The sequence below is a fragment of the Corapipo altera genome, unplaced genomic scaffold (genome assembly GCF_003945725.1).
Source record: "Corapipo altera isolate COAL_440 unplaced genomic scaffold, ASM394572v1 RXGC01000072.1, whole genome shotgun sequence".
NCBI classification, from domain to species: domain Eukaryota; kingdom Metazoa; phylum Chordata; class Aves; order Passeriformes; family Pipridae; genus Corapipo; species Corapipo altera.
In genome coordinates, this window is record NW_020884943.1 from 667,257 (window position 1) to 677,273 (window position 10,017).

Here is a 10,017-nt window from a genome sequence, read left to right on the forward strand (position 1 = left end):
TGATCAGCCCAGGGAAATCACCAGGAACGAGGAATTCTCCTGAGCTCAGCTGGACTCTGAAACATATCCAGCTGGTAACAGCTATTGGAAACCAGAGCTTCAAACACTTTTATAGCTCTTTCTGAATTGTAAGAGGAATCCAAGGACCAACAACAAATACTCCCATGAAAGCCCAATTCAAATAAGCTCACTAAGAGATCCTTCCTGCCCCTCCACTTCCCAGCCATGGGAGCTGGGCTCTGTGGCAGCCCCAGTGCCTGCTCCCTGCCTCCTGTGCAGCCTGGGACAGCACGTTCCCTGGAAGCACATTGCTTTCCAGGGAGCAGGAGCTTTCCACAGGCTGGAGTGGCTATGCCTAAAGCTCAGTGGCAGAAGCAGGGGACATTTTGTCTGTGCCAGCACAAAGTGTGCTGTGCTCCTTGGAAGTGTTGGATAACTAGAGCTACATGAAGCCCCTGTGGCTTTCCTGTGCTCCTGACAGATCCTTCTCTTGCTCAGCCGAGGCAATGGAGGCCCCAAACAGCTCTGCATAATCCCTTTCCCTGAGGATATCAGCACTGGCTCCCCCTTGGCACCTCACAGCCTCCCTCACAGCTCACGGCTGCCAGAAGAGTGCCCAAGATTCAGTGCCACCCTCTGCCACCCACCAGCTGGTGCCCTCATGCACACTCTGAATATCAGGATCTTTGGGGCCAATATGAGCAAGGCATCGCCAAACTCCTGTACGTGGACGCTCAGCCTCACATTTCACGTTCCATAATGAAACCAGATGGGAGGTGACCTTTGCCAGGGCTGTCCATACACTTAAAGGAGAGCACAGGATCTGAAGCCAAAATCCAGGCACTGCTCCTGCTGCTCTCTCCTAGCACAGCCCCAGCCTTGATGACCACAGAGACAAGTGTTTTAACAAGCCCAGCAAGGGCAGAAGTGGAGACACTTGTCCTGCACATCACAGAAGCACACTGGACAGCCTCAAGGACAGGGACAGCACAGGCATGGCCAAGTCACTCCCATCATGTCCAAGTGTGCTGGTGATTCCCAGACTGAAATGGTAATGCCTGTCCCGTGGACCTCTGGGGTTACCAGTGGCTCAATCAGGTGGCTCACACAAGGTTTGTGGCATCCAAAAAGCTGCTCGGCAGCCACACGGAAGGAGCACTCAGAGCCCAGGTAAGCCCCAAGCAGGGGGAGAAGCTGAAGATGAGTGTGGGTAGCAGCAGCAGATGGTTGGCCCTGCCCCAGAGAGGGGGCTGCAGATGTCTCCCAGCATTCCTGGGTGTGTTTGGCAGCCACTCCGAGTGTTATTTTCCTATACAGTCTTTGCTGACCCTGTTTGCTGCAGGCATTCTTTCTTATCTGTGAAAACTCTCCAAGAGGAGAATAGCACATGCCTCCGTGTGTGTAACGAGGAAGGTATTTGCAAAGAAGTATTTGAAACACGTTTCAAAGATATGTTTCAAGCATCACTCAGCAGGTGACGGCAGGCACAGCAGGACTTGGGCTCAGAAGCAGATATTGCCCAGCTCTGTTAAGGTTTAAGTCGTGCAGTGAGTCAGGAGGACACTGCTCCTGCCCTAGTCTGCTGTGTGGCCCCAAAAAGAAGCTGGCAAGAGAGAGGAGGTGAGATTCATGTCCCATATCTGGTAGTGGTTTCATCAATCCTCCCAAAACAGCATCTCTCTATGGATCCAGTGTCTCCACACTATTAACACACAGTCTCTCCCAGCCCCCTGTGGCTGGGCCCTCCTCATGCCAGCAGAACAAGTGGATGGCAGGGCTCGGTTACAGCCACGTACCTTTTCCTTGTTATCCATGGTGATGGCAATCTGCATCCTCCTGCCCCGCCGGAAAGCCACCAAGTGGTCCGTGTCCTCCTCGCCCAGCTCTGGCACCCGGCCCGGGCCGGGGAAGCTCTCGGCACGTTTCTCGCTGACAATCCGCTTGCCCTGGGGGGACAGGATGAGTTAGGGACACCTCCAACAGCCTTCCTTGGACAGTGGCCATCCCAGGCTGCAAAGGATCCCGGGCTGGCAGAACAGAAAATGAGCCGGGCAGTCAGTTCCCTCGGCTTACCCCACTTAAAGGCATCTGGGATGTTACATTACAGAGGTGTGTTTAGCTGGGCACAGCACAGGCAGGGTGGGATTTACCTTGCAGCATGGACACTGATAGATGGTTTTATTTTCAGCTTGCATTTGTGTCTTTGAAACAAACATGAAGTTGTCCCCACCCCACACACAATAAAATGTGAGGCTACCTCGGAGCAGAAGCCGAGAGGGTGGAAGAGGAGGGGAACAGTGGGATTCTCTCCAACCTTGCCCACAAAGCAGTTACTCCCCTGAAGTGTATTAACACTCGATAATTTATCATTTCATAGTCATTGTGTGTTCATATTTCTGGAATGATTTATTCAGCAGTGGAATAGTTTAGGAAACTGATATATAAACTCCTTGAGCAAGGGCAGTTCCCCCTCTCAGATATTATTTCCAGCTGTCCGTATCAGCGTCATGACTTCCCTGCATGGATTTCCATATGGTTCCTATTTTGTTAATGATCTTTGTTGCTGGCTGAGCCCCTGCCAATGTCCTCAACCATCACTTCCACAACATGAGCACATCATTTGTGCAAAAAGACATATTTCTTCTCATTTAAAAGTATCATCTTTCAGGTCCATCATGTGCCTTTTTTTTTTTGCCTTACAAGGAAATGAGAGACTTACTATGTCATCTCCATCATTATCTCTGATCTTTTTCTTTTCTCTTCATCTGTATGAAGTCTGCTCAACTTTACCAGGGATGAAGGAACCTCAGCAGCTTCCCTCTGTAAAGGATGGTGTGTTTTCCTGTTTTCTTCCTTGGGACTCCACGTATTCTGGAATTTTGATTTTAAAGGAGCTCAAAATCTCCAAGGAAACTTCAGTGAAACTTGGGAACTCTTTGTTGCTACGAACTTGGTTTCAAAAACAAACAGCACACCCTGACCTCTGATTTGTAGTGAAGACTTGCAATCAAGGACTCTGCCATGACATATGATACCAAGAAGGCTCACATTAGCCTCATCTCCCCTCAGCTCTGTCAGGAGTGCAGATGTTGGCGTGGAGGGAGCCTCGCTGTGCACAGCCTCCGTCAGCACAACCTTTTTTATGGCTTCTCAGTCATCAAGCCTCCTAACACATGAGAAATGTCTGAGGAGACACTGCAGGATTTCCAGCAGCAGAGCCTCAGCCTCTGGTTTATTCATCTTTCACATCTGGGTGATTTTGGCAGCCCAGCAGAGGATGCAGGGGAAAGGAGGAGTGGTCCCCACGCTGCTGATGGTCCTGCCTGTCCCAGCTGTGTGGACACGGTGGGAACCTTGTTACACATCCCCTTGAGGATGTACAGCTCTACTTTTGGGTCCCAGCTGCAGCTCCTAACAAGTTTTGCTGCCCCCAGGACGACCTTTGCCTTTTCTGCTTTTCTTGCACTAAGTGAAGCCACATGTTGGGTTCAAAGCAAGGACGTGCTGCCGAGGTGTCCTGTGCCATTTTAGCACCGTCCGTGCCGACCTCCGTGTCGGGGTCAAGGCAGGCTCCTGCTCTGACATCTGTGAGCCAGCCCTAGAGAGGGTAAGGTCTGTTCCTGAGGCACAAAAAGCTGATCATTTCAGGGCACAACTCATTTGGCATCTGCCACAGGCAGACGAGTAGGTGTCACAACGTGACAGGCGGCTGTGACACTGCAGCCGAGGGGCAGGGACTGCCTGGTCCCTACACTACAGTCACAGCTGGAGGTTTCAGGGACCCTCTGTTCTGAGAAAAAACACAATTTCCCCCCTCACATCAGGAGAGGGTTTGGCTGTGCTGGAATGAGATTTCATTTGAACGGGATGTTCACACTCCTGGTGCTCTGTCTGGAACAAAGGGAATGAGAGGCCTCTCTGTCTCTTTCTCCCGAAAAATCATTCAGAAAGGTGCATTTTTTCCCAAGCGATTCAGTTCCTTCAAGGTAACATAAAATGACTTTCTAATGGCACAGTGACTGTGGCCTATTTCTCCCTGGAAAGAAAGGGTAACTAGGTCACTGGGAAACAAATGAACAGGCATTCGAGGCACAAAATCAGGAAAACATTTCCAAGCTGCCTCAGAGGGAGAAAACAGCTCCTGCCTTTTGCTGACAGCCAAGGTTTGCAGCACTCCTGCCCCAACGTCCGGGGCAGCAGGAAGGGTGGGGCTTCTCTTCCTTATCCTGGGGAATGGCTTTGGATTGGACCTCAGTGCCACAAACCCACACGTCACTGTGCCTAAAAGGGGACCCACGGGAGCACCGCTTGCTGCCACCACTTTCCTTTTCCCAGCGCTGCTGTGACAGAGACAAGAATCATTATATCTGGATGCACAGGCTCCACAAGGAATGGGGCAGTGCCCAGGAGGGGATGTTTCGGGATTTAAAAAATGAAGTAGTGTTTTCAATTACTTTCGCCTTTTCACACAATTTTTAATTAAGTCTGCAAATACTGGGTCACACTTCCTGCCCATCTCATTGGCAGCTGAAAGCGACGCTCATCTCACTCTGTTTTTCCTTCTGCGTTCAGGATGTTCTGGAATGCAGTATCAGGGAGAAATGATGCTGCTTTTACCACCAAGCATCACTGCCTCCCTGGGAATAGTTGGGGAATAATGCAGCTAAATCTGTCTGAGCTCCCACTTGTTTCCAACCCCTTTCCAATCACAGCAACACAGTTTAACACCAGAGTGGCCCAGAAGGGCAACAAGGTGACTGATCCCTCAGAAAGGGACCTGGTTACCCGTGGGTGGGTGTGGGGACCCACCAGGGGGCTTAGCAAGGCCCAGGGGCTGATCCCTGGGAATCAGAAATGGGGAGGGAAGAGTGTGGCAACCCGAAATGAAAACTGAGGCTGTGCTGAAGGTTTGAGAAATGAGAGAAAAGGAGGAGGAAGGGAACTATTCCCTTTGGATGTGACATGCTGGGCACAAAGCTCAAGTGAGAGGCAGAACACAAGCCCCTTTGTAAGTCAAGAGGCCACAGTGTAAGTGGAATCCTCTTCCCTGCTCACCTTTGCTTTGTTGTCCATGGTAACAGCCAGCTGCATCCTCTTCCCCATCCTGAATGTGAACATATGATCTGCTTCCTCCTCCTCCTCCTCCTCACTGCCAACGCCGAACCCAGGGCTCGTAGGACAGGGGCTTGCCCATTTCTCACTCACCACCCTTTTGTCCTGGAAAACGAACATTTCTGTGAGCAAATCCAGGCCCTTGGCTCAGGGATGCGATTCCCTTCCCCAAACACACCTGCACACAAGCGGGGAGGTGGCTGCGGAACAGGCAGACCTTGCCCCAGGGAAGTTCCCTGTGCCCGGCAGGGTGCCGTGACATTCCTGGAGAACAAGGGGCTCCTTGTCTGCTCGGCAGCAAAACTCACAATTACAGCGGGGCTGAAAAGACCTTTGCACTTACAAATCTGACATTTCAGACTAAAATGCCAGAGTTATGGGAAACAAATGTCATCCTCAGCTCTTTGTGCCGCACTCTGAGTTAGCTCGGGAAAGCCTAAGTCCTGCTGGAGGTGGCCTTGGAAGCCAAGAAGGATGGCTGAGGGTGGTGCTCACCATCGGGAGGGCTGGGCTATCTTGTCCATAGTGTTCAGTCTGGGTAATTGCATCTTTCAGGTCCTGTATGAGAGAAAAATGTGTGCAGCAGCAGCACGCCCCGGGAGAGGCGAGGGCCAGGCCGGGGTGGGAAGGGAGCACTGGTCCAGATCCAAGAACCCAGGAATTCTGGAAGGAGGCTGGGCAGACTCAGTGGGCTCCATGTGAGCCCTGGCAGAGGAGCTGGCCCAGGGGTGAAGGCAGAAGTGGCCGGTGGCTTGCCAGGCCCCACGCTGCCAGGCTGGGTGGACAGGGCTTGTCAGACACAGATTTGGCTCAGTTAGGACAGAAGCCTGGAACTCACAGCCTTTGGCCCAGGGCCACCTGCTTGTTCACTCCCAAAGCCTAAGGAGACCATGAGTTCCCCCAGCCTGTGGCATTCCTGATGCCTCCAGTGACACACACACCATTGGTACAGTCTGCCTATGGATTTGCAATGATGCTGACACCTGGGACCTGTCCAGGGCCATGTGCCTGTTCACACACCCATCCATCTGCCTGGTAACTCTGCCTGCATGGGTACAAGTGCCTGGGCACGGCTGGAAATGTATGTGCAGCACCTAAAATCACTCTGAGCACACACCTCTGCAGAGTTTCCCCACCCTTTTCAGGGCTTAGGAGCTGTGTCCTGTGCCTCAAAGGGCTTTGCTGTGGAGTCTCTCTCTCTGAAATGTCCCTTTGCTGTGGCAGGACTGGAGTGAGAGCTGGTCCGTGGTGAAGGAGAGGCAGCACTTACGTTGTGAGCTTTGGTGATGGTAATAGTGAGTCCATCCTGCTTGGGTCTCCTGGAGGTAACAGCCATTCCCTCCTGCTCTGCTCGCTTTTTGTCCTCTTCTATTTCCTGAAACACAGATCTCACCTTACCACCAGCCTGTCCTGGATGTCTACGGATGTTGTTTGTTTTCCTGTTTAGGAGTTCTGCTAAACAGACACACCTCCCCCTCTGAGAGGGAGTGGCCCAACTTGTGTCCCAGCTGTGGGACACAGACAGAGGAAGGTGGCAGGGGGAGGGAGAGGAGATGCTGCAGCACTGAGGCATCACTGTTTGTTCTCCAAAGCAACTCAGGAGCCGTAGCCAAGGGCAGAGCTGTGCCCACCTGCTCCGAGAGCTTTCCAATATAAACATGGTATTTGTATAACAAAGTCACGCTGACAGTGCTGACAATCTTTACACTGCGAGCTGAGGACCCCGAGTCAGAGCTGGGGAAGGGAAGGACCTGTGGACTCACCTGGTACCTTCGGATCAGCGCTTCGTTCTTTTTCCGCAAGGCCAAGATTTTCTTATCGAGTTCAACATCCTTCTGCTCTTTCTTCCTTAACACAACATCATCCACAGCAGCATCCTGGAAAGGGAAGGAGCAAAGTTCTCCTCAGTCATCACAGCAACAGGATGAAACCTGCTCCTTCTGTCTGGACAGGGTGGGAAGTGGAAGAATCCTTCCCCACCACTTCTCTCTGACTTTTTCCTGACAGAACTGATCTTTTTTTTTTTCTTACAGTTTTTGTTTAGCAGTGAGGTAGTTTGAGCAAAAAGCTGCTGGCCCACTGCAGCAGGGCTAACATCCTGCTTAGCTGCATGCAGTAAATGATCCTCCCTTTTGGCTGTTCTCAGGCACAGGTTCAGATGTCCTCCACAGACACTCAGAGCACCTTGGTTACTGCAGGGGATCACAACTGGGAGTTTTTACAATTCTAGTGACAACAGTGTCTAATGAAAATTAATGCTGATGAGGATCTCTGCAGGACATCTCTGTCCAGGTGGGACAACAGGGACATTTAAACCACCTCCACACATTTTCCTGCTGGACAATGGAGTTTTGTCAAGATCTGTGGGAGAAAGACTGGCTTTTCCATTGCCCTTCATCACTGGGTACACAGCAGGTGAGCAGATTGCCTGTGTGGGTGGATACACTTCCATGGGCATTTTGCAAGGCTGATTAAAGCCGAATTCAGTGTTCACCTGAACAGAAGCTGTTCTGGGAGCACTAAATTGGCGGGTTTGCTGTTTGCTGAGTGCTGGGGTGTTGGCTGCTGAGGGTGGGATCAAAGTGGTGCCTGCCCTCAAACACACCCCTTTCATCTTCAAATTCCTTTGAAGGAGGACTGGCAGAGCTGCCAGATCGGGAAGAATTTAAAAATTCCTGCAAAGACTGTATTTGTGCTCTTCTCTTTCCAGAGCAAAAGATGGAAAACGCCTGTCAGGCCGTTCTCCCTCTGCCCATTTGTCAGCATTTTGTCTATGCTGCAAAAGGGCTGCTGTCACGGGGAGGGGGGGTCTTTCCACTTCCAGCTGGAAACAAAGTTACCGGAAGGAAAGTTTTGTTGGTGTTCAGCACTTCTCCTGGCCTTTATTGACGAGGCCATGAAGGTGTTTCTCTCTGCACAACCCGTTTCAGCAAATGCTGGGGCTGTGGCCGGGCGGTGGCCCCGCGGCCGAAGCGCCGAGCGGAGCCCACGCCGGGCTCTCCAGGGGCTCACCCATTGTCCACTTCAGCCCAGTCAGCATTTGCTCGTCTGCTGCTGCCGGCCGGGAGCAGGGGCCGTGCCCTCTGCTCCGCTTCTGGAACAAACCCGCCGGCCCAGCCCGTGCTCGGGCTGATGCTCAGGATGGAAAGTGGCCCCACCGTGCCCTCCCCGGCGTAAAGCTCTTCCGGGGAGCCAAGGTGCCCGTATGTCACCGCGGCTGAGTTATAAATGGCTTTGGCAGCACAAACGTGCGATGGCTTTGAATCAGCAAGCGGCTGAACCCAAAGCCTCCCCAGCAGCAGGGCAGAGCCGCAGAAGGAGAGGCCTCATTCTATTGCAAATAAAAATGTCACAAAAGGAGCAAATGGAAAGCTCTCGGCTTCGTGCTTCAATGGAATGACGACACCCCGTTGTGTCCCAGCCCCTCTCCCCAGTGGCACACACCAGCTACGCAGCTCCTCGGGGGCTGGAGGGACGCTCCGCTCCGCACTGTCTGTGCGCCTAGTGCTTTCCCACACACTTCCACGATCGCCTGCCTCTGCAGCGAGGCCTTGGAGGCAGCAGGGTTGGGAGAGCGAGCGAGGCAGGGGGCGGGGGGGGAGGGAAAGGAGAGAGGAGCAGGGCCCTTGCTAACACTCTCCTGCGTAAGCAAATGCATCCGCTCTTTTTAAGAAATATCCTCTTCCTTGACAGCTGCAGCTGAAACCCTCGCTGGGATAGACACCATCCAGCACTGCCTGCCTTTCTGTTTGTTATCCACCTCCCGGGAGGCACACTGTCCCGAGCCGGCCACCGCACCCTGCCCCAGTGAGGGACGCGAAGCCCAGCGCCCAAAATGCGCCCCCAGCACCGTCCCCGTGGTGCAGCACGGCTGTTTGCTCCCCTGCCCGCTGGCAGCCAGGCGAGGCAAGGCAACAAGAAAGCGACAGCCACCGCAAGGCCACCCTGCAGGGTGTGCGAGTCCTTGCGTGGCCCCTCGGGTGAGGGACCCCGGCCCCGCGCCCCTCCCAGGCCCCGCGCCGGCGGCACTCACAGCTCGGTGCATGTTGGACATCGGCGCAGCCCGGCGGATTCCAGAGCAGAGCTAAAAGAGGAGAGCCATCAGACGGCCTTTCTCAGCACTGGTTGCACAGCATACAAGATCATGTTTTGATTACAAAAGCCTCGTCTGGGCTCACAGCCAAGAGCACTGGCTGCCTAATATACCAAGCACAGACAGGGTTTGGAGTGCCTGTGTCCTCCTCTCCAATCTCACTCTCTTTTTAAAAGAAACACTCCCCCTTTTCCCCCCTCCTGACTCCTTTTAACTTCCTGATGCCACAAGCCCTTGTTCAAAGTGGGAAAAGCCGGGCGAACAATGTGGGATGGCTCAGGCAAACAGCTTGGCTTGGCTGCGTGGCCATTCACGGGGTCGTTGTTTGTTATGCATGGCTGGCTGCGCGCCTGGCGGGTGGCGAATATCTGGGGTCCTGCACGTCTTGTGAGCGCCAGTGTGTGCACGAGCCTTCCCTGGAAAACAGGGCTCAGACTTGCCTTTTTCTGTTTAATTTCAGCATTCTCCAGGAATGATTTCTCTGCTGTTAAACCGGGCCCGTCCTTCAGGAGGGAGCAGAGGAGTGCTGTGGGGTGGGCATCACCAGCTGGCACGATGCAGGAAGCACACAGCCAAAGGAGAGGGACCCTCCTAAGTCCCTGTCTGAAAGCTGCCGAAATCACCCCCAGAAGAGTCCCAGTAGCAGGGGGGCTTTGGGGGAACAGCATTCAGCTGCTGGGACTTGGGTTGTCACGTGAACCCTTGTCTCACCATAGAATGTCCTGAGTTGGAAGGGACCCACAAGGATCACTCAGGTCCCATTCCTGGCCCTGCTCAGCCCCAACAATCCCACCCTGTGCCTGAGAGCATTG

General features: G+C 53.2%; 1 protein-coding gene across 3 annotated transcripts in view; it reads right to left on the reverse strand.

Annotated features, from left to right (window-relative positions):
- The window catches only part of CCDC9B (coiled-coil domain containing 9B), a 29,512-nt gene extending 20,090 nt beyond the window's left edge, over nucleotides 1-9,422 (reverse strand). The window contains exons 1-6 of one of the 3 annotated variants that reach the window (XM_027662130.1): nucleotides 9,146-9,422; nucleotides 6,876-6,989; nucleotides 6,383-6,487; nucleotides 5,608-5,670; nucleotides 5,056-5,217; nucleotides 1,797-1,946 (exon numbers count right to left, since the gene is read on the reverse strand). In XM_027662130.1, the coding sequence (XP_027517931.1) occupies nucleotides 1,797-1,946; nucleotides 5,056-5,217; nucleotides 5,608-5,670; nucleotides 6,383-6,487; nucleotides 6,876-6,989; nucleotides 9,146-9,166 (615 nt within the window). In that variant the 5' untranslated portion in view covers nucleotides 9,167-9,422. The remainder of the gene's footprint in view (nucleotides 1-1,796; nucleotides 1,947-5,055; nucleotides 5,218-5,607; nucleotides 5,671-6,382; nucleotides 6,488-6,875; nucleotides 6,990-9,145) is intronic. The other 2 variants (XM_027662128.1, XM_027662129.1) reach the window with 2 other exon arrangements.
- Between the last annotated feature and the right edge of the window lie 595 nt (nucleotides 9,423-10,017).